This window comes from Podarcis filfolensis, assembly GCF_964270895.1.
Source record: "Podarcis filfolensis genome assembly, chromosome: 7".
In the NCBI taxonomy this organism is placed as follows: Eukaryota; Metazoa; Chordata; class Lepidosauria; order Squamata; family Lacertidae; genus Podarcis; species Podarcis filfolensis.
The window spans coordinates 34,634,870-34,659,610 of NC_139603.1; the positions used below are offsets into that span (position 1 = coordinate 34,634,870).

Sequence of the window (24,741 nt, forward strand, 5' to 3'; positions counted from 1 at the left end):
GTTCTAGAATGAGTAACAAGTATATTTGTACATCCATCATTTCATTAATTTCTTCTTGGTCTTTACATTCAGGCTTTGATTTATCACTGTGAACTCTACTCTTATTTTTAAAGTAAATAATGTATTGTTTTCAAGTACAGTGATTCCAAAAGTGCAGGTTTTAAGCAAAGGTGTACACAGTGAACTACTAACCAGTTACAGTTGAAACCCTTTGTGCTGAGGCTGCCTAATACAATGAGTATTTCATATATTGTTATATTTTGTTATAACTCATAAAAGATAGAAAGAAAAGTTGTGAATATTGTGGCAAGGGTCAGCTTTGAGTATAAATCATTAGGTTTATTTTATTGTAGCATTTTAAAACTACAATAAGTCAATCCCCAAAGTGATGTATAAGGTTATCACCAAAATTTGATAAATTTACAAGAATGACACTATGCACAATTTATAGTAAGGAATTTATCTGTTCTCTCTCTCTCTCTCTCTCTCTCTCTCTCTGTGTGTGTGTGTGTGTGTGTGTGTGTGTATGCGTGTGTGTGTCTTCTTTCTCTTTCTTTCTTTGTCGGTATAATGCCTAAAAATAGAAAACACCATTCAAAGGTAGCTTGACTAAAAATAACGCTTAGGATAATGCTTCCATTGTTCAATAATAATACTTTTGTGTGTGAAATCTCAGTAACTTCTTAAAAATCAGATGGCACTATGTGATATTGCTCCTTTTCCAACCACATTTCATCAAATGTGATGAATTTGCAGACTCATTATAAAGTCTGAACACCAGGTTTGAATGCTTTCCAGCACAATAAATGATCATTATGAATGATTCTGAAGACAGAAAGCTTAATTAACCGTTACTTGATTAACAGATCACTTGATTTCTGATCCAGAATTAAACGAGCTTTGCTTTTGCTCCATCTTTCACAGCTGTGTTGACTTCATAATAGGAAGAATATATTCCAGTCTTACTCAGAGCTAACAGCTGCAGTGGTACAGCTAACTTTTCTGTCCGCACTTATGGCATTAAGTTCTGCCATCTTTTCATTCTGCAGATGACTCCTAAGTCTAAAAGGAAGAGTATCCACAGCAGAATGCTGAGGCCTGTATCCAGAGCTTTTGGTAAGTGGTTGTTTCTTTTCACAATTTATTAAGCTACTTCCTTAAGATTTTTAAGATTTACATAAATTGACCTTTATAAAATTTACCTAAATAGACCAGGGATGGGGAATCTGTGACTGTGGGGAATATGATGAAGGACTACAATGAAGGACCCATTCCTGTTCTAGAATATAAGCATTATTTGGTCTGATGCTCTCATCTAACCTTATACAAATTAACAATTCAAAATAGATACTGATGCTCAAGCTTCTTTAGGGGTATTAGTTGTGCAGGAACCTGTGTCTACAAAAAAAGATGAAATACTTTGATAACTGCAATTCTATATTTAAAGACATTATGAGCGAAGATAGTTTTTTTGCTGTAGGCCTGGTCATTGTCAAGCCTCAAGCACTCACATGCTTCTCCCTCCCTTCTCCCCTCCTTTATGGGCTCTGATTCCCTCATACCCTTTCTGGTTTAAGACATCCTATAGTTCACCATTATATCCAAACCAGAATTGGAAACTATGTGCAAACCATAATTTCCAGTTCTGGATTGCCACAAACTGGGGAGTGCAGAAAGGGTGGGGTGAAAAAGTGACCCAGAGGCTCAGATCCAATCATCAAAGCATGATTTGTCATTGTTCCAAACTATTTCAGATATGTCTGCTTACAAATGCCATTTCCCACTGAGGGGGCTTATTGACAGGGTTATGCCTATGTTAACAAACCTGACCAGACAAGGAGAGGTTCAAATATAATAAACTTCAAATATTTCTCTTAGAGATGGAGTTTGACTTGGACAAAGCATTGGAAGAAGTTCCCATCCACATAGAAGACCCCCCATTCCTTTCCGGAAGAGTGGACAAACGGACTTCTGGGCTTATGTCAGAGCTGCCCTCTGAGGAAGGGAAAAAATTGGAGCACTTTACAAAACTAAGGCCTAAGAGGAATAAAAAACAACAGCCCACGCAAGCTGCGGTGAGTGAAAATCTTGGTTGTGATATTTTACCTCATATGAGAGATAGCTGAGTCGGCAGAGCAAGAGACTCTTAATCTCAGGGTTGTGGGTTCGGGCCCCACATTGGGCAAAAGAGTCCTGCATTGCAGGGGGTTGGACTAGATGACCCTCATAGTCCCATCCAACTCTACAATTCTAGGATTCTTATTATTTTATTATTTAAATAATGTGCAGGCTTTAAGCCATGCTTTAAGATTTCTGATAGCCACGTTCAGTCTTGTTTGGCTGCTTATTTTTCTGTCCTCTTGTCAGCACTCTTCATAAGAAAAACTGCTGCTTCTAAAACCCATACGCAGTTATGGCTTTTGACACCCATAACTGGCAATATGGAACCTACAGAGGCTTCTGTATTAAGTAAAACTATGTGTCTTATCAGGTGAGTACGACAGCGCCTCAAGATGGCGAACAGAATGGTCTTATGGGAAGAGTGGATGAAGGCGTTGACGAATTTTTCACTAAGAAGGTGACAAAAATGGATTCAAAGTAAGTCTTATTCTTCAGCAAGGTACAGTAGCTGAAGCTGCTGTAGATATTTGGGGGTGTGTTCTGTCTTTAAAAATTCAAAATAGCAAGTACAGCACGCTGCTAGCGCTAATGTAATAGACGTAATTATGCCAATAGTAAGTTAAAGTGACTTATATATGCTAAATACGTCTATATCCATATATTTGGGTTTATGTCACCATAGCGCCACTTAAGTTCATTAGAATTCTTTATGATTGCAATTTATGCAGAAGAGCCATTCTTTTAGGAAGCTGCCTTATACCGAGACCATTGATGCTCAGGGTCTTCCATATTTACTGGCAATGGCTCTCCAGAGTTTGAGGCAAGGAGTCTTTTCTAAGCCGCATCTGGAGACGCCAGGGATTGAACCTGGGAACTTCTGCATGTGAAACCTATGCTTCACCATATCTTGGTGACGTTCCAGTGCTACATGTCATGGCACGGCACTGCAGGGCATCGTGTAGGATGAAAGAGTGGCGTAAGCAAGGGAGGCCGAGGAGCAAGGCAGTGGTGAGGAAAAGCAGACAGTGAAACAAGTGTGCCAAGCAGTACTTAAATGCTGCATTTCCTTTTCAAAGTGGTTTAGGGCAGGAGGGATTATTTTGTTCAGCTGAAGCAAATGTGGGTATTTTGAGGTAGATATCGAAATTTGGTACCACACAAAACCCTTGTTTCCTTGGACAAACAGAATGTGTTCTGACTTGATTATGCTATTTTATTCATTTTCTTTTTATTTATTCATTAAATTTTCGTAATGCCCTTCGTCATAAGATCTCAGGGTGGTTCACAGAATAAAATACAAGATAAAAACACAAGTATTAAAGCAAAACAACAAACCACCCCCCTTCCCACAGACACATTTAAAAGGCTGTAGAATATTTAGCAGCCAAAGGCCTGGTTGAAGAGGAATGTTTTTGCCTGGCACCTAAAAGTATATAACGAAGGCACCAGGTGAACTTCCCCAGGGAGAAGTATGATAACTTCACATAACTATGTCTCTGGTAGACATAATCTACCAGAGAAGATTGACTTCTCTGGTAATATAAAATGCATTCTTTATTTAGAACCAGCATGACCATGGAATTTAAACAAGGAGAATTTAATACAGTACTGTACCAGACTCCCTCAGGAGGTTGTGGACTCTCCTTCCTTGGAGGGCTTTAAGCAGAGGTTGGGTACCCATCTATCATGATTGCTTTATCTGAGATTCCTGCATTGCAGGGGGTGTTGGACTAGTTGACCCTTGAAGTCCCTTCCAACTCCACAGTTCTATGATGGCTCAAAACTGTGGTTAGTCAGACTTCCGGGTTGGCGCCATCGCCGAATGGCGGACTCCCTCCGAGCTCCGGAGGGAGCCGGCTCGGCAGGGGCTGGGTTTTACCGCACCGGCGATGCGGGGACCCTTAGAAACCACGGCCACGGGGGCCGTGGACTTGGAGACTCGGCTAGCACCGCTAGCGCCCTCCCGACTCGTGAAGGAGCCTTTTTAAAGGCTACGGATCGGGTGCCGGGGAGAAGCGTGGTGCTTTGAGTCCTCTGCCATCCCTGCCGAGCGAAGCCGCATGCCATCCGGCGGAGAGCGCTGACTTCTTCCATTGAGAATTTGGACTTTTAACAACAACCCGTGAGTAAATTGGAAATCGGGTTTAAAAGAAGAAAAATTTTTGGGATTTGAGACGAGCGGGGGGGGATCTAAAAAGGAAGTCAGTCCCCCTCCCTATTGTAGACATTTTAAAACAAGGATTGGGAAGCCAAGGCCCAAAAAGAACGGTATCTTTGCTAAAATCAAGAATTCCATGATGGGAAAGTACAAGAATTGTGCTGGAGGAAGAATTGAAGGAGAAGGAAAATGCACCCCCCTCCCTGGGAACCGGGGCGATTGAGGAGTGAGCCTGGTGAAAAGAGCCGGTGATTTTGACAGCTGTCAAAGTAGCTGTCAAAGTCGGAATTTTAAAGAGGATTTTATTACAAGGACCTTGCTGGTCAAATTTGTTACAACTTGATATAATTTGTTAAGACTTGAATACAAAATGGCGAAAATACGGAGAACAATCGGATTTTTGGAAACAAAGTTACAACAACCCCCCTAGAGGAGCTTCGGGACATTACAAAGATGGGCGTAAGCCGGGAAAAATACAACACTTCGGAATTTCACAGAACTGGTTATCTCCTGGGAAAGCTGCAAAACTGAAACTGAATCTCGTCTACAGGGTGTTTAGACTAAAAGGAGACAACAGAATACCTTACTGAAGAAGGAAGGGACTGAACGCAAGTTTTTGTTCCTGAATAACAACAACCCATGTAGAGTTACTAAACTTCTGAATAAGAAAGTTTTAGCAGCGGAACAAGAGGAAGCTGGACTATAACCTTGAAAGAACAATGGGGGGAATTTTATAATTTGACATTTTTAAAGATTTAGGAATTAATTTTTAAAAAAAGTAATCCTAAAAATGGGAAATAATTCTGCAAGGAGTTGGGGGAAAAATGGGATTGATGGACTTAAGATTTCCAGGCTGGAAACATAGATTGGAGGATAAGGGAAATTAAACCGGGGAAGGGGAGGGAGAATTAGAATCCAAAGGCTTGCAACTATTTTCTGAATTGGTTTTCTTTTTTCTAATATATTTTTTATTTTTTTATACTTTTATTTTGTGTGCTTTTACTTTAATGGGAAAAAAGGGGGACATTGTGGAAAGAAAAGGGGGTGGGCTATGGGGAGAGATCTTTTGCTTTTTTTTTTTTATCAAGGGTGTTGCATAAGGTTTGTATAAATTTAAATTTGAACAATGGGGTATATAAATTGTGCTTTAAATCAGAAATAGAACTTGTGGAAACAACAATATGAAAGGGGAATACGGTAGGGGTGGGGGAAGGGGGGAGTCCCAGAAAGTGGATGTTTGAAAATAAGGTTCTGAATGTATCTTCATAATTTCTTTTCTTCTCTTTCTGTATTTTGGAAACTTCAATAAATATTATTCAAAACTGTGGTTAGTCAAAATACAACTGAAAGCTTCCAATCTCCTTGTGATCTCACCACATATGGAGAACGGAAGCACAAGAGTCTATGTAACACTAAACCGTAGTTTAGCATTCTGCCCAAATGAAGCCATTATAGCTTATGTGCCTTTTTCATCTATTAGGAGATCCTCAACAAAAGGCGGGGACACGAATGATTCCGGCGAAGCCACTGATGAAAAGAAGAAAAGAGATTCTCGGAAAAGCGGCTTTCTCAATTTAATCAAATCTAGATCAAAATCTGAACGTCCTCCAACTGTTCTGGTGTCGGAGGACCCCTCAGCACCCAAAGGTGCTGCCAAAGGCCCCACAGCGGACCCTGCAAAGAAGGAGGTTAAATCGACTGAACAGAATGGCAACACTGAAAAAAATGAGGAACTGAAAACACCAGACTCAGTAGAGGAAGGGTCCTCAGAGGATGCCTCAAAGCTTGAGAAGAGTGACAGCAAAGGCAGTCCTCAAGGAGGACGTCGGTATGGGGTGCAAGTGATGGGCAGCGGACTTTTAGCAGAAATGAAAGCCAAGCAGGAGCGCAGAGCGGCATCTGCACAAAAGGTGAGTGACATTTTCATTTTAATGGTCCGAGCAGTTCATTTGAGGGCTTGCACGGAACAATGTAGCTAAATATTGGCAGCCAGCTTGAGTCATTTGATTCTGACCAAGATGGTTATACTCAAAATTGCCATTACGACTTACGGTTTCTATATTATTGTATTTGTTGTTAAAAAATTAGCATGTTTGTTGAGATGACAGCTGGCTGCTTAAATGTACCTGAGGTAGGAACCAAAACTATAAGGAATTTACTACTTGATGTCCGACCTAGTACAGTCCTACTACAGTTGCTGGTGAGGAGCAGGTGTGTGCTAGATGAAAAGATGGCAAATGTTGGGCGGGGAGGGGGTGTTTTTGTGTGTGAATTTGCAGGAACAGTGAAAGATCAGTGAATAGGGGATTAGTCTTCTCTCCAAGCAAATACTCAGCAGTGGTCTTGCTCCACCTAGTGTTTGAAGAGATTTTAATATTAGCTCTAGGAAGAAATGCAGTGCAAATAAGACCAAGTAGCATGGCTTAGTTAGCACTTGAGATGGTTTAAAACAGAACTCTTCAGCAAGCAACGGTAAGACTAATGAGATTTGGGAGATGGTATTGTTTGCAGTTGCTATGAAGTGCAGTTAGATATCAAATAGGTTAAAAAAATACATGCAACTTCCCACTTACGTGGGGATTACGTTCCCGGGTACCACACGTATATGTGAAATTGGAATAGATATTATTGGCCTAATCCAACAAGTTACAAAATCTGGTGTTGGCTAGAAAGAGTGAAGAAACTCCAACCAAAAAGCTTTTATGGTGGAGCCTTACCCTCCAGGATTTTTTGATGCAGTTGATAAAAGTTATTTAATGTTTTATTCCTGTGTGATGTATGTTCCTACTTTGTAATTTATGTGCATTACCTTATTTATGCATAGAAATGGTTTTAGCTATAAGATATGGGTACATGATAGTAAATCTATGGCCTAGTTTACTAAGATGAAATTCTATTATCTAGAAATTTCATCTCCAAAAATAAAAAAGGATGCCAGGAAATTGATTTACAGCACAGGCAGGTGTCCCTAATGGGTTTAAAGGTGGGTGGGATTGGGGGGGAAAACAAATTTCCCCAATGATCATCCCATTTTTATTTTTATTTGATTTTTATTTTGCCAAGCATGTAAAGCTAAACATGCACACGTTGAAGATGGGAGAAGAATTCTTTCAAAGCAGCAGTGGGGAACCTGTGGCTGCCCGGATGTTATTGGACTCCCAACTCCCATCAGCCTCAGCCAGCATGGCCAACGGTGAAGGATGCTGGGAGTTGTAGTTCAGCAACATGTGGGTTGTCACAGGCTAGCCATCTTCCCAAAGCGTAGATTTTGCTTATGGTAAATGTCAACTCAGGGTGTTCAGTAACAACTAATTTAGACTACACATCCTATAATGCAGAGATGTACTTGTAAACCAAGGACTGCTGAAATGTGGTAGTTATTTACTGTTGTTCAGATGTGATGTAGCACAGTGCCAAGAAAAGCTTTCAATGCCATATAAAAACTGATCAAGTCTGGGCACACAGGTGGTAGTAAATCTAAAGTAGGACAAAGAAGTTCACATGACTTCATTAAAGGCATCCTGGTTGCCACCTGTGTGAGTATAGATGTAGCAGAGCCATTGCTCAGGGGTAAGGCATCTGCTGTGTTTATGGAAAGTCTCAGATTCAGCCCTGGCACCTCCAGGTAGGGTAGGGGGTGCCCCCCATATAGAACTCAGGAGAGCCACCGAAATTCAACATAAATACTGAGCTGGATGTGCTACAACAGCCTGATTCCGTTTAAGGCAGCTTCTTATGTTCCTAAATGGGATTTAAACTGCTTGAATGGGATTACAATTAAGTTTGCGCACAATGCTACTTTGATATCATCATGGGGAAATGATGTTCTGTTAATAGATTCATTTTTTAATGAAACCGTAAGTACATGGAGGCCAAAAGGAAGGCTGTTCAGAACCCGCCCCCCTTGCAGAGTGAAGAAAGTGCAAGAGAAATGCAGGTATGCAACGAGATTGGAATAAATATTTACCCAGCCTTGTTGAATTAATTCCTAACACCTTTATGAATAAAGTTAAAAACAAAAATGTGAATCTGCAGTGAAAATAATAAAGCTAGATATAAAAAAGGAGAAAGAAACACAGCTGATAGACCAGCAAAGGGCAGCTACAAGGATCTCAGGCCTTAATAAAGGCCACTAAAGGAAGAGGTGAACAGGATGGAGTTTACCAGGGACCAAAAAAGATTGTTGAGTAGGCACCAGGTGCACAAGTCTAGGAAGGGAGCTCCACCATTCAAATGAATTTTCCCCCCGGTGGTCCTTAAGATTCCTGGGCCCCAAGCCATTCAGGGCTTCAAAGGCTAAGACACTCATCTCACCACTTTTAGCCCAGAAACATACTGGCAGCCAGTATAGGTATTTTTATACCACCAAAATATATTCTCTTTGGCCAGTCTTTGTTAGCAATCATGCTTGTCTTGTTTTGTACTAACTGGAGTTTTCAAACATTCTTCAAAGGCTGCCCAATATAAAATGGACAGAGAGATGTTTTAATTACATGTTTGTTACCCTGGAGTCCTTTGCAAAAAAGAACGGGATATAAATTGAAATAAGAATATGAATAATGATTGAATTAATGATGATGGGGATGTTGATGATGATAGTAATAATAGCCCGGAGCCTTGGAAAATGGTGATCTATCAACCAAGTTCAGAGAATTCTGTTAATTTTCAAGGATTCCTTATCACACTTTTCTTTCTTTCTGTTTTAAAGAAACTAGGGAATGATTCAAGAGACTCAACAGATCTATCGTTGAATTCAGAACGGCTGGATGGAGGTGCTACAGGTGTGTTGCTATTAGTAAAATGCTACTTCATTAACTAGTGTCCACAAGCTTGCTGTTGCCGATCAGTTAGTACAAATGAATGATTTGAAGTAATATAGTTTTTGTGAATGTACTTGATTGTTAGAGTGATTACAGCCATGCAGACCAAGCCTTATCTGCACAATACCATGGAAATTAGTTTCCATTTCCCTCATATCCACACCTTGCCGTGCAAACTACACCTGCTCAAATTCCCTCTGCACAACTGCCCTCTTTTACATCTGGCCTCCTTGACACAACCCCCTTTTGAAATCTTGATTTTTTTTTTAAAAAAGTGCAATTATATTATTCATATCCTGTCCAATTTTTACATAGTAGAGACATGTTATGTATATTTGTGAAAGCTGACCTACTTTGCTATATTCCTTGACTCCCTCTGTAGGGCAGAATTCTGATCTGTCTTACGTGTAGCTGGTGTCAGTTGCTTAGCAGATTGCTTCATTTTCATTCACTACACTGTGGGGAAGCTAACCTAGAACGCTTCCAACGGGGAATAATTAACTAGTAGCATCCTCTATGCCAGGCCTGGAAATCAAGTTCCAGTCAGCAGTGATGGGAACACAGAAGAAAATGGTTCTAAGAGTGTGCTGTGGATTTGCCCTCCAGCCTTTATAGATCTGCCTTATGAATGCAAATGGAGACGGAAGAAATGCATTTCAGTTTTTAAGGAATTTTAGAGTGGAAGACACCTGCTAAGAAGTAGAATAGAACGGATTAGTGCCAGAAATAATGTACATTTGTCTGTGGATGAAAAAATCCATTTTTCCATGGTTCCTCACAAAATGTATGTCACTCCTTTAAGGAACTTCAAGGATATAAAATGGCTGCCTGACTTTAACCAATATGTAAAATGTAGCCACTGTCGCTGCTACTTTGGCTTCCCATCTTCTCTTAACTTCTGAAACATCCTAACTCTGTATTTTCTCTTTTTATTAAATGCAAACAACCCCATCTGTGTGAAGCGCAGCTGGGCAAAGTGTGGCCCTAGTGAACTTCATATCTGTGTCAAGAAGAGGGGAAATTGGGGAAAGCATTTAGCAGAAAGAGAAGAGATGGTCTTGTTTATTTTTTAGTGTGGCTGGTATACCAACTATATGATCCCTGACAGACTGGGCTGTATCCAACTAAAACAGGTTGGTCCAACATGTGGCCCCATTGGACACACCACCCCCCTAGCTCACATCGCCTTCCTAAAGCTGGGTAAGGGAGACACTGGGCTTTGAGAAGGAGCTATCAGGGGTCTGACAGGATCCTAGTGTCCTCCCACCTCCTTCCCAAGCCCAGTTAGTGCTTTCCCAGCTTTGGGGAGGAGATGGGAGAGCTTTGGGACCCTGCCAGAGCCCTCACTCCTTCTTCCCAAAGCCAGCAGCTCACTTACCCAGCTTTGGAAAGGCAGCACAAAGGCTGGGGTGTATCAAATTTTGAACGCCCCACACAAAGCAAGGCAGTGTGTGGCCTGTGGGTTCCATGTTGAAGTACTCTTGTGGCTGACTTGGTATGGAAAGTTGGACCACGTAGAAACAGTTCTGCTAGTGTGAGTGCAGGGATCCTTTGACCCTCCAGATGTTGTTGAATTGCAGTCGCCATCATGGTCAATAGCTATGCTTGCTGGGGTTGATGGGAGTTGTAGTTCAGCAACATCTGAAGGGCCAAAAGTTCCACCTTTGCTAATGCAAGGAGTTTAAGCTGTGCAGTGGAACTTACGTGGCTTGTCACCTCTGTGTGTGACCATAAAATCTGTTCTAAGGATTCCTTAGAATTGCAGATTTATGCAATGCTCAGGGGGCAGGGAAGTTCTGTTGCATGCTGCCAGGGAGAAAATGGTGTCTAAATGACACATAGCCAGCTGCACAAATATTTGCTTTGCTCCCTGTATATACCATGTGCATGTGCTAAGATCCTTTTTGGTTTTGACCACATAAGCCCTCTCTTTGAAACGAGCTCAGCTGATGGATATGGGGAGAGGGTTTTGAAGGCAACAGAATATATATTGGAAAGAAAAATGTTACTGGGGGGAAAAGGTGGTCCATATATTTAAATAATTCTGGGAGAGAGAACATTTAGTTCTCACAGATCTTACAAGAATGTCTGAACATATACCAGTATTTCTCAAACACTCTCCCAAAAATGTGAATTAAAAATTGGAAGAACATCTTGTTCGCATAGATAATACACTTTTAGCCACAGAATGCATGCACGCATGTACAAGTCAAAGTACAAAAACATCTATGTAAGCTAGAAGAATGTCTTGGAAAGTGGCCTGCATCCTGAATCACCTAGCTCTGAATTTAGAATAGCAGGTAGCTGGGCCAAGTTATGAGTTTGGGATATAATGTTCTGCATTAGTTGACTGGCCAAGTAGCTTCAGTAGGATAGGATTATGTGCAGTTATAAAATGCGTAAGTAGAAAAACTGCTTTCTCCATTTGACACAAAAAACCTACATGTTATATGCATACATGTGTATGTACATAAGCCTAGCATATATAAGCTATATATATTTGAGAATAAAAAAAGAAGCATCACCCAGGCAGACTTAAGCATCTTTATGTTCCATAGAATTCAGTAAGTGAATTAACATGATTAAGGAATTCCAGGGTGGTAATTCACAGGCCATTGTATTTTATAGAACTGTGAAATGCATCAACCCCAAAACAACCTTCAAGATCTTTGTATGATTAGCCATCCTAGGTTGAATGGTGGGTGAATCAAGATCCCTTGACTTTACTGAGGAATTTTGGCTCTTTCTTTGTTGGCCTGTCTGGACACCAGTCTTCAGGGCAGCTCCTCGGCCATTTTCACAGACTTTCACTGACATAAGGGCTGGATCTACATTGATCTTCTGAACGTTATTCAATATAACGCTCTAGAAAGCTTAATGGCAGTTTTCCATTGCCAGTGGCTTGCTGCTCTGGTGTCACATTTTCATAGCACCTTTTTAACATTATAAATGATGAGAGTAGATCTGCCCAAGGTCCACTGAGATATTTTGGAGCTTTCTAAGCCTCAGCCCAGTTTCTCTCTGCCTCATAAAGCTTTCTGTTGGAGTACACAGCTATTGCCAGACCTCAGAGAATAATAGGGTGGTGGTGATATTTTCTGACGGTAAAGGTGTGAGTATTTTGCACTCACACTCTCTCCATATAATCAGGCTTGTGTCTAATGCTCAGGTGTTCCTCTACGGAAACTGACTGTATCAGGTTATCCCACTCATTCCCTCATGTGTTACTGTCATCAACCTGGGCCCCATTGAGGAACCAACCATGTACCCTATGTCCTGCTTAAAGTGCTAATGACCAGGAGAATCAAGCCAGTTTCTAAAGTCAGAGTAGTGATATATTGGCCCAAACAATTCCAGGAATCTGGGCACATTCTCCTTCTAAAGCTCCCATAGAGATGGAAAATCTATTGGATGTCTCACTGATATTGCTTGTCAGTGACTATATTCACATTGGTCAGAAAAGAGGACACTTGGGGAAAGTAGCAGCTTTTCTTTTTCCTGAGTAACTGTCAGTCCACACACATCCCTCTGTGTTTTTCTCTGCACCTACAAAGGCTAGAAACTTTTTTAATACACTGCACTCTTGGTCTCAATGTTCGCTGGGTCCTTTTGTTTCAGTTACCAAGCTCCACCAGTCTTCTCCGGAGAACCGGTTTGCCCTGAGTAAAGGTGACTCTGTTGTAACCTCATCAGAGAAAATCACAAAGGCTGAACCAAAGACAGAAGTTGGGGCGAGGACACGAAGTTCTTCCAGCACACCTGCCAGCCCAAAGCCTCCGCTCCAAGCAGTAAAGCCCAGCCTAGCAGGACGGCCAACAGTTCCTCAGAAGCCACGATCTGCCTCTCGGACTGGTGAGAAGCCTCTGTACACTACGCTAGCATTAGCACAATGGCTTATGTGTGGGGAAATCAATAGTTAAATACCGAAGAGAAAATTCAGAAAATAAGATAATGGTTATTAGTTTGTTCGGCGGCGTTTTTCAATTGTTCTCTGCTAATCCTGATTAATCTTTTAAATGCTAGAAATGGGATTGCAATGGTAAATTATAAGAGAGAATGAGATATTCCCCTAAACACTGAGGTACTAATTTTTGTAGCCTTTGCATTATAGTACTACCCTAAAGGTCTCAAAGATTACTACATGCTTCTTGTGTCTTATTAAGCAAATTGTTTCCCCTCATTTCCGAATATTGAAATACAGGTTTTAAAAAACTTTTTTGAGGCTTCGTTGGAACGTATTTAAACAACTTTTTAAGCCCCTCTATTGTGCTTTATTGCCACGTAGCCCTTCAGCGCTTTCATTTCTTCCAGCTTACCCACTTTCGATAGGAGATACTTAGCTTTGAGGCTGTTCCTCCTCTATCATGCTTTCAAAAACTAAATCAGTACATTTGGGTGGGTGGGTTGGTTGTGTGAGGGTTTATGTGAACGAATTTCATAGATGCTGTGCAGCTGGTGACTGAATTTTTCTGTGCGCATGCTGTGTTTCCACAGAGGATATCCCAGAGTCTCCATCTGGTCCAGGTTCCCCTAAAACTGCTCTTCTTCCCCCCATTCTGAAGAGGGTTCCTTCTGATAAAGAAAAAGATGGACAGAGCAGCCCCCAACCAGCTGTCAGATCTCTTTCACACGAAGGTGAGAATGCTAGGATATTTCTCCAGCCCCCCCGCCCCCTTGTATAATAATCAGGGGTCAGCAAACTTTTTCAGCAGGGGGCCGGTCCACTGTCCCTCAGACCTTGTGTGGGGCCGGACTATATTTTTTTGGGGGGGGAGATGAACGAATTCCTATGTCCCACAAATAACCCAGAGATGCATTTTAAATAAAAGCACACATTCTACTCATGTAAAAACACCAGGCAGGCCCCACAAATAACCCAGAGATGCATTTTAAATAAAAGGGCACATTCTACTCATGTAAAAACACACTGATTACCGGACTATCCACAGGCCGGATTTAGAAGGCGATTGGGCCAGATCCAGCCCCCGGGCCTTGGTTTGCCTACCCATGGTATAATTGTTCATGTCCTCAGCTATTGGAAGTCAATTTGCAAAGTTCCTGATTCTGAATATGACCTTAATGTCTGGTCATCATAATGTGTTAATTTACCTATATTATGTGTTCTAATTGCATGCACGCACACGCCTCGCCCTTCTGCAGGGGTTGTTTCCATTCTAGCCCATGGTGCTAATTATATCTCCCATTATCTTTTGTGTTATCTGCAGCCTCCATCATTTCCTTCTCGGTCACAGGGCCAAGCTAGGCAGGAGGCTAATGTTAAATGCATCTTTACATTTAACATGCAGGGTTTTCAAAACAATTCAGCTAGCATTCTCCAGAGGGGCTGGTAGTTACTGTGACAGCAGGAGGCATGAAGACAGAATTTCATCCTGCTGCAGCCCTGCAGAAAATGCTGCCTCTGAACCTGATATTTCCCTGGGCATCAAATGCAGATTTCCTCCCAGTGCAAATAGCAATTTGTGGGGAAGGATTTTCCTCAGGACCTCAGCATGCAAGGGCAAGGTTAAATTGCCCCTCCTCATCTGTTGTTACCCCGATAAATATCACTCCCACTGCCTAAGCTGGTGCAGTATTCACATTTTTAAAAACCTGTGCATTAGATACAAAGAATCCTTCTGTGTACCATCTGCTTTGACCCAGAGAACTCCTATCATTGGCTGGCAGAAGTCGAATCTCAATACAGATTGCACTTAGGTCCTGCTTCTGGTTGGCCATTGTGAGAAGAGGGAAGTGGACTTGATGGTCCATTCGCCTGTTCTAGCAGACTCTTCATATGTTCTTTCATTAAAAAAGCTCTACAGTGCTCCATCTGCTGAGTAAGGGAGGTATGGTGATGCTCACAGACATTTCACACATTACAAAGAGGCAAAACTGGATTTTTCATTCCTTCATTTTGTTTGTATCCCGCTTACACACACACACACACAACCACAACCATGCTCAAAGCAGCTTACAACAAAAAAAAACAGGAGTGCATTTCAAACAAACACTGCAAAACAACTCCAAAATAACGTAGCAAAACAATAGCAAATATAAGAACATAAAAAACCTACATTTCAATACTATAAATGCAACAAGATTACTCAAACAAGGTGCAGCATCCAATAGCAAAAATAACAAGGGAGCTCCAAGGTTTCGCCTTAGTCCTAGAAACACACCTCCTGTGATGTTGCTCATAGGCAGTCTCCTGCAGCAGCAGCTGCTTATAAGCTTCTTAAAAGGCTTCCAAGAGCAAGCGGTGGAGTAACTGAAAACACCCCTCCCATGAATTTTGACCACATGTTCAGCCCCTATAGAAACTTGCAATCAATCCCAGCTCCCTGGAAAGTATGAAGTGTTAGATTAGAACATTTCAGGTGTATTTCTATTGTTACCTCTTGGTATATGTTAGGACTGGTTAAAAGCTATATCCTCCTGCTCCCTTTTTTAAAGTTACAGTTCTGTTTGTGCAACCTATACTTCTGTGTTATGTCTGGCTCCCATTTCACGCTCGCCCCTGTAACTTTATTATTATTCATTTTATTTATTCCCCACTCTTCACCGTAACACCCTCATATTTTTTAAAAGCAGCATTGAAAACAGTTCAAAACAAATGTACGTGGACCAACACACTCAGTTAATTGGTTCCTTTACCAGTAAATCATTGACACGATTTGCTTGGCAAAAATGATGAAATAATGCCATCTTATTTTCTCTCTCTCTTTTGTGTATTGTTGTGTTACTAAGCATGCTAAATATCAGGATATGTAAAGCATGACATTTTCATTATTAGGGCTGCTAAATTGTATAATATAAACAAATGAGGCTAAGAATGCTGCTGATTGAGCTAATCAGGCTTCAAAATCTGAAATAATTTGCCTCGGCCATTTACTGCAGTGAGTGATACATGTGCCTTGCGGGGGCTGCAGATTAAAGGGGCAGGAAATGTTTGCAACTCTTCAATGGATACAACAGTCACATCCTTTATATGGGTTCAGGTAGTAGTACATAGGTCTTTGTCCTATGCAGTTTGGCATCAGTTGTTGCCTGCTGTAGAAATCTCCAAGTGTAATATTAATCCAATTCATTTCTGACCCAGTAGCGTATCTCTAGAAAAGGAATGTCCTTATGAGAGGCTCTTGCTTCTGCAGGGAAGGCTGGTTCAGTAAGAAACATTGGGCTGGTTTGCATGTCACAATACAGTGGTACCTTGGGTTACAGACGCTTCAGGTTACAGATGCTTCAGGTTACAGACTCTGCTAACCCAGAAATAGTACCTCGGGTTAAGAACTTTGCCTCAGGATGAGAACAGAAATCGCGTGGCGGCAGCGGAAGGCCCCATTAGCTAAAGTGGTATCTCAGGTTAAGAACAGTTTCAGGTTAAGAACGGACCTCCAGAACAAATTCAGTTCTTAACCCGAGGTACCACTGTAAGTGCGAACACATGGGTGTTTAGACTCCTGGGGAGGAGATAGCTGTCATTTTGCTATCCCCAGTTCTTTTGCTGCTGCACAACACTGAGCTAAGTCATGGCTTGGCTTAGCATGTAGTCCAAACTTCTGCTTATTGGTTTAGCTGGCCAGCTAGATCCAATTCTCCATCTCTGCACTAAGTCAAGCTGCTGCTTAGCTCAGCAAAACAACAAGGGAAGAACAAAGAGGCCACAGTCTCCTCACCTGGAGCCCTGATACCTGCACTAAGCCATGGTTTGGCTTAATATGACATGCCAACCAGCCCATTGGCTTAACATTTGATCACATTCTCAAGAATCAACAGCACTCTCAATTCTCCATGCTAAACTCCAAATGTAAACAGTCCTCAGTGTAACTGCTCAGCGGTTTGATTACGCCTAGTGATTAAGCACCTGTCTCTTTGAAGAGCTGTACTTAGAAAATTAAATACGGTATTTACAAGTTGAGCTTGAAGTTCATTAGTGTCAGTTACAATACATCCCTCCTGAAACCTTTAGTCAACTTAATAGGCATTTTTGTTCAGTGCTTTCCTTTCTCGGGTTTATGCTTAAGGAACAGCACAGCAATTCTGGTAACTCTCATCTGTATAAAGCAGACTAAGTGCTTTAATATTTAATTCCATATATATATTTGTAAAACCTTATTAAGTGGTTTGATTCTCAAAATGTGAGGCTGGAATCCTATTGCCTAGAAGTAAGCCCCAATGAGCATAGTAGGATATATTTATGTGTAAACATGCTAAAGGTTTGCCACATGCTAGACGTAGGAATGTCGTAGGGCCAGAGGCATTCCAGGGTCTCTCCTTTCCCTATCCCCACTGGGGCCAGAAAACAGGGCTGTGTGGGCATTTTTTTACCTGAAGCAACTCCTGGCAAAGAATTCCTCGCAAAGTTGAGGAGCTCATTTGGACCAGCATCCTATTCCCACCGTGACTAATCAATGCCTGAGCACAACAGCACCCTCCCCATTTGTGATTCCCAGCCAACTAATGTTCAGAATCATGCTTCTTTTAATCCTGCCTTAATGATACCCTGATCCAATCTAGTTCCTGATTTAAGAGCCTTCAGGACAGCCCAGCTCAGCTTGGACAGCTCCCCAGAACCACAGTTCTAGGAACTTTACCTTGGGGAAATTGTTCATTTATTCCCACTCTCTGCTTCTTGTTCTTTAACCACCTACTGATCCACAAGACGATATTTCCTCTTATTCCCTCACTGATAAACTTACTTGGGAATCTTTGGTGAGGTACTTTATGAAAGCATTTTCAAAGTACACAGTGTCAACTGGATCTCCTCTATGTGCTCATTGACACTCTCAGAGATCTCTAATAGGTTAGTGAGACAGGACCTACTCTTGCAGAAGCCTTGCTGGTTCTGCTTCAGCAAGACTTGTTCTTCTCTATGCATGGTAATTCTGCATTTAAACCTCCCACTAGCTCCCCTTTAGTTCCCTTCTTGAAACTGTTGTTCTCCTGGCCACCTTCCAGTCCTTGGGTATAAGAGCTGATCTTAAGGGCATGTGATGTTTTTCTTAGAAGATCTGCAAATTCACATTTGAATTCCTTAAGAACTCTTCTGTGGGTGCCATCCAGACCTAGTGATGTTTCAGTTTTGAATTTGACTCTTGTCACCACTATGTGCCTCACTTCCTCAGACTTCCTTCCTGAGAAAGTTAGTTTCTGAAAATGAACTCTTAATGTGCAGTATCAATTTTAGAGACAGATACATGTTCCTCACAGGGTAGCAGTCTTAATGAATAGCATATATATATATATATATATATATATATATATATATATATATATCTGACATGAAAATATTTCTTTTCCAACTACATTATTCATTTTTGTATGTTAGGAAGTACTTCTCATCCCTGCAGGTTTTTAAATGCTGTGCTGAACAAAAGCACTGCAGCAAAAAAGTTCGATCTTTTACCTATTCAGTGCTGAAATAAATGGGCCTTATATCACCAAATTACCATGTGTTGCAGCTCAGCAATCAAACCTTTAAATCTGATTTTTAGTTTTTTTAAAAAATGGGTTTTCACCCATTCTCTTCTTTTCTCTCAGAATTCTTAGTCTTACATTTAGTTTTCCAGTGAGTATGTTTTCACATTGATAATGAATAGAGTGGAATTGTCTTTTTGTGAATTCTGAATAATAGGAAACAAGCAGATGTGCTCACTTGCCAAACATGGAGGAATTTCTTCTGTGTTGAGAATAGGCCTCATTGCATATGTGACTCATCAGAGCTTTAAAGAGAATGAGAGCAATTTCAGTTATTATCTTAGGGAAGGATTATTGGTATAATTGTTGACCTGTGCATAGTCAAGGACATTGTTCTTTATAATGCATTCCACATAACATGCATTCTGCTGTGGGCAAAAAAAAGGAGGGAACAATTTGCTCTAATCTCCTGCGTTATACTTACCCACTTTTTGCATATGATGGAATGAGTTTGACAATGTGTGCAATATAAAAAGATTGCAGTGGAAGTCAAAAGCAAACCATTTCTTTCCTTGGGAGATAAATTGTCTGTATAGCAACAACAACTTGGCTGCTTGGTAAGGCTAGTTGTAGATTTTATATATGATTAAAAACTACCAATACAGTGGTACCTCGGGTTAAGTACTTAATTCGTTCCGGAGGTCCGTTCTTAACCTGAAACTGTTCTTAACCTGAAGCACCACTTTAGCTAATGGGGCCTCCTGCTGCTGCCGTGCCGCCAAAGCACAATTTCTGTTCTTATCCTGAAGCAAAGTTCTTAACCTGAAGCACTATTTCTGGGTTAGAGGAGTGTGTAACCTGAAGCGTATGTAACCCGAGGTACCACTGTATCTTGCCTTTTTAAACAGATGTAAGTATTGCTGTGTTCATTTATTATAAAAGCTGCTGCTACATTTACAATGTAAACAAGTTCTCATATGTTTTGGTTTGGTTTAAATTAATGTATTTCTGCCACCTTCTGTTGGTTTCAAGTTAGTGTTTCCACTTGCACGCTAATGAGGTAATTTCTGCTCTCCAATCATGGAAAAGTTACACATGGATCCCTTTCTGGGTCAAGAAGTACCAAACTATCGAAAAGCACTACTGCCATAGTTTCTTTGGGTTTGATAGGGCCCCATGTGCAGGGCCGAACTTGATTCGTGCCGCTTTGAAAGTGCCTGTCCTCTGAGTGAGCTTTCTGCTCAGGAAAATGTGACAGTTCTTATCAATGTTGATTGTGCCCTGCCATACATGATAACTGTGGAAATCCTGCCACTATCTGTGATATACTTTGGATGTTGACCATAACTTACTATTTTAACCAGCTTCTATTTGGAACGTAGGATATGAGCTTTTGAGTTACACAGAACTCTAATCAATGAACAATTTGGAGCAACAGAGCAGATATTGGGGTCATAGTGAATAGCTCTGGGGTCATAACAAATGAAGATGTCCACTCCCCAACCTCCCAACTCAACATTCTGTCTTCTGATACAGGTCCAAAGAGAAGCCCAGGACACCAGGAGCAGAAACAGAGGTCTTTAAGTAAAGATGGTCAGCAGGGAAGCAAGTCCAGCGACTCTGGTGAAGAAGCTGATAAAGATTTTATTTTTGTTTAGTTGGTTGGTCGTGTATTTGGCAGTGCTCTTTTGTAACAATAAGGGTACCGCTTATCCCTCTTTTTGATCAGTTATTCTCCTTTTATAGAGGAGCATTTGGAAATGGGAGGGGGGAGTGTCGGTGATTGCACTGGTAACTGAACTTCATGACTCTGATCCTTTGTTTTTTCCTGATCTTTACGATTCCAGACATTCCCTTTCACGCCTTTGCAAAAGCCAGCAACTTTTTCATGTCTTCTACTTGAATTTCTCTGAAGCAGCTATAAAAATAATGCCTTGCTCTGCGGGGCTTTGCGGGAGGAAACCCCAAGCAAAGGAACTGGACAATTTCTTACACTAACCCACACTGTACAGCATGAGAGGTGTTGTACTGCTGAATGTAAATGTGTCAAACTTGCACGCAACTTACTTTATAAATATATTCTTGCTGAATGCAATTGCACATTGTAATTATATCAACAGAGCACACTAATAAAATAATTTGTATAAATAATATATATTAGATGCTTGGATATGATTTTTACATTCTCCTTTGGGAGACCTTTTTTCTCGTTTGTTGTACTGTATATAAGAACACAATATCCTACATTTTGTGTACTGTTCTAAAGCACAAAACAACAACAACCTAGAATTACTAATAACTTGATATGCTTCCATATCCATAAGTAAATGTTTGTTGTTGATTGGAATGCGGGCAATGGACATTTTATTACTGTTGGTATTTTCTAGAGGGCACCTTGGGGGGTCAGTCTGCATTCGCTCTAGCTTCTAACATGTACTTTTGAAAGAAAAGTAGATTCTTGTCTGTAAAAGCAATTTTTCATTCTTTTTCTTTGCATATTTCACAGGCATCCGCTTATAATACACGCTGAAGGGAGTTTATTCATAATGTATATTTGTACCAATAAAAATGATTTTACAACTGGAATTTGAATTTCTAATTTTAAAGAAATACTTTCTCGAAGCCTTTGTATATTTATAAATTATAAATCTATAGTTCCATACTCCAGTACATTTTTTTCAAACCCTAAATATAGGCAAACCTCTCATTTAAATTATTTCAAATCATTTTTGTACATAATGTAGCAAGTAACTTCATGTGGACAAAAAAAAATCTTCGTTATTTTATTTTTAAAGTCAATCATTTCTTCTGAACGTAACATTGCAGAATATGAGGCATATTTCTGCAAAACAACCCATCATCTTTACACAATTCTATTGTGATGCTTTCTGTATGTTTCTGCCAGTGAATCAACATCTACCTTTCTCTATCACCAAGGGATCAAACACCGATGTGTATCTGTTCATTAATTGGTTCACTTAACCAGCAGTAACCAAAAATGTTCTTTTACTGTTAACCAAATATCAAAACTAACAGAGGCTAAATTAAGGAAAGGGGGGGGGACCCTGTGTGCAGGGCTGCCCTGGCTTTAGTTAAAAGGCATGTTACATGCAAATGAGAGTAGTGAAACCACTGCATATGTTTTTTAAAAAAATGAAAAATATTCCTGCCATTTTGAGTGGAAAAATGAGTGATGCTTAACCCTTTCCTGCTCAGCACTGCCCCTTTGCATTGCTTCCTTCATGCAAGGTCCCAGTATGTAATTTCCTTTTATAAATAGGCATCTGCAATTGCATAAAGAGGGATAGCTTTGGCAAAGGATAGGATGAGTTTTTAAGTATCATATCCTTCTCTGCTAAAATATGTAGCATCCTAAAATTGCTTTAAAAAATAAAAATAAAGACTGTTCAGACAGTTACGCGTAACATGGTTTGCCCTCAAGACAAGTCCTTACCTTAGAGGACTACTGCCAAGCTTCTCTTTCAGCCTATAATATACAGAGAATTAAGTAATTCACCATGTAAGAAGGCAGAGGTCAACTCTACGATTATTTAATCTATTATGCCACAGCCATTATTATTAGTATAAGTGGGTTCTATGAAAATAAATGGGATCAAGTGAACCAGAAAGGTAAGGTTAAACATTCGAAACGTTAATCTTTTTCTCTACAATAATCGTTTAGGTAATATTATTTCAGGAAGGTTGTCCGTAACCATATCTGGTGAGCAAAGCAAAGTGACCCTGGGTTTTTCCATCTTTCGAGTCATTTTTCTTTCTTTCTTCCAATGAGGAAGTGAACATGTAGAACCAGGGGAGGATATAAAAGCTCTCTTAGAAGAACTGTTGTTTTAATTAGATTGACCGTGTCCAGGAAAGGGATAGGGCTGCTATCTGCACAAATCCAATTTGCTTGAATTCAGCAAAGTTAACTCTCTAAATGACTGCTGAAAGCCACAGCAGATGGGGAAATGAAGTAAGTCTCTCCCCTCATTTCCCATAAGCTTTTTTCTCCAAAACCCTCTGGCAGAAAAAACCCTTTTGGAAGTTAATGTAGCTTGCAGTGTTGATTGGAGCATTATAGGTCGGCAAAGGGACAGTGGCATAGATGTTTGTTACATTACCAGTCAATGTAAAACCCAACAGGTTTGCCAATATGATTGTCCCATCAGTGTCCATAGAGTACTATGTTTCAGTGCCACCTTAATCTTGAAATTAAAAAGTTGGAGGTATGGTTGCTGATTCTTTTATGTGGTTCCAGAGCCAACAATGGAAGGGACCACGCTTGCTTATATTGTTGTGCTTTTTCCCTTCCAGAGCTATGGTAGGGGGGGAAATGGTTTAATTAATTAATTGCATTCCAAGCCACCCTTCATCTAAACAGATTCCAAGGAAATTGACACCAATAACCAAATAAAATAAAAGTGAAACATAATCATTCAAAGAAAAAACCCAGCATACATCTAAACGACAACAGCTAAAAAAAATGCAGCAAAAACAAATGTAACCCTTTTAAACTTCATGAGCAAACAAAAATGGCTTAAGCAGGCATCAGAAAGATGATAATGCCAATGGAACCTCCCCAGGGAGGGTATTTCAAAGTCAGGCAATCACTACAGCAAAAGGCTTCTTTTTGTAAGCATAATTCAGATCAGCAAGCAACAGCAGTTGAAGGGCAGAGACTCCCTTTCTCTCCTAAGAAGTTTGCTGGCAAAGGCAGTTGTTTCCATCTGCAGTCGCACCTACTCTTGGCTACAGTTAGTGTTGAGCTGCCATGGGGAGGGCCTGTCCAGCTCTCCAACTCATCCTTGCCTGCCTAGCTAGTAACAGAGTGATCTATCTAGTAGTTCTAGAATGGGGCATTCTTTCAATTCTGGGAAGTACCTCCTCTTGGTTGTCAGACAGGAGTCTTCTAGTAAGAGCATCACTAGGGGGTGGAGCTAAAACAGACTGCCTGTAGACAGAGTGTGACGTAAGATTTCTCTACCCAAAGCCACAACACAGAATGGAGTGAATGGACTAAGAGTATGAACAGAGGCAGACTGTGGGCTGCACCAGTGTAGCTTCACTGAGACACACACACATACTGCAGTCATCTTCACTATCCCACATTACATGGTATTGCATTCTCGTGACCAGTCTTTTACTTCCTTTGAGCATAAAAGCATTGTAGACAAGTTTGTGGCACCCTAGCTAAAAGTCCATGGCATTATCTGTACGTTGGGGTAAACTTGTACTCAAAGGACCTTCCACCCAAAGTTACCCAGAGGTGCCTAATACATTTTCATCATCAGCATCTAGCCATGAGTTCCACTCTACATATTTCTTCAAGGTAGGTGCCTTGGTGAATTGCTTTTCACTGTTGCTGGATATGCAGGAAATATGTTTGTGGAAATGTTGCAGGCTTTTATATCTTTCTATTCTTCAGGCCAGAGGTGTTCAGCATAAATATTACAAATAAAATAAGGTTAGGATTTGATCATTTTTTAAACAAAACAGAATCAAATTTTTATTTTAGCTGTTCTTGCATAGCAGGGTCTGACTGGAAAGTGATGTGTCAACTTTGTTCAGCTATCAGCATGTCTTTGATCAATTCCCCTACTTTGAATGTTTATTTCAACGTTCAAAGACCCCCTTAGTGGGCTGCTGCCTGTTTTCCTATCAAATATCTTCTCAGCTGCTTTGAAAAGGCTTGTTTGGCAGAACCATGTGTGTCAGGTTCAATTTAAATTGTATGCTGTGAGGCAGATAAGCGTGTTTTCTTTGTAGTCTTAAATCATCCGTCAGACATGCAATTGTAAATTATCATTGAACATTCCACATTTATAAAGTTAAAACTAAAATTCCACATAATTTTGCATTCAGTTGTATGTCTGAATTGTTTGAACTTTAGGGGGCCATTTTTGAAACTTATCCTGGGCTATATTTATTCCCCTTAACAAATATGTCTGTTGAAGAAAATTAGTTAGTATTGGTATTCACAGCTATTGACCTGACCTTGTATTCACACCTTGTGATATGCTGACCTAGGCCATGGAAATAATCCACATTTAAGAGCACTGTATGGTGGTGGAATAATTTAGACCACAGTTGCCTTTCAGCAAAAAATAATTACTTTTTCCTGCATGCTCAAAGGACATCACATACGTTGACAGTAAACCTTACCCCAACTAAGGTAGACAGGATGCGCTTTCCCTGTTTTCAGGTGGCATGTCTGAGGCTCAGAGA

At 40.6% G+C, this 24,741-nt stretch overlaps 1 protein-coding gene across 3 annotated transcripts in view; it reads left to right on the top strand.

Annotated features, from left to right (window-relative positions):
* CARMIL1 (capping protein regulator and myosin 1 linker 1) overlaps positions 1–21,102 on the top strand; it is a 124,410-nt gene extending 103,308 nt beyond the window's left edge. For 2 of the 3 annotated variants that reach the window (XM_083623696.1, XM_083623697.1), the window contains exons 30-37: positions 1,050–1,116; positions 1,879–2,075; positions 2,492–2,598; positions 5,760–6,189; positions 8,988–9,060; positions 12,718–12,951; positions 13,594–13,734; positions 20,053–21,102. In XM_083623696.1, the coding sequence (XP_083479822.1) occupies positions 1,050–1,116; positions 1,879–2,075; positions 2,492–2,598; positions 5,760–6,189; positions 8,988–9,060; positions 12,718–12,951; positions 13,594–13,734; positions 20,053–20,174 (1,371 nt within the window). In that variant the 3' untranslated portion in view covers positions 20,175–21,102. Of the gene's footprint in view, positions 1–1,049; positions 1,117–1,878; positions 2,076–2,491; positions 2,599–5,759; positions 6,190–8,987; positions 9,061–12,717; positions 12,952–13,593; positions 13,891–13,961; positions 15,088–20,052 lie in introns of those variants that run through there. The other variant, XR_014550575.1, reaches the window with a different exon arrangement.
* The last annotated feature ends 3,639 nt before the right edge of the window (positions 21,103–24,741 follow it).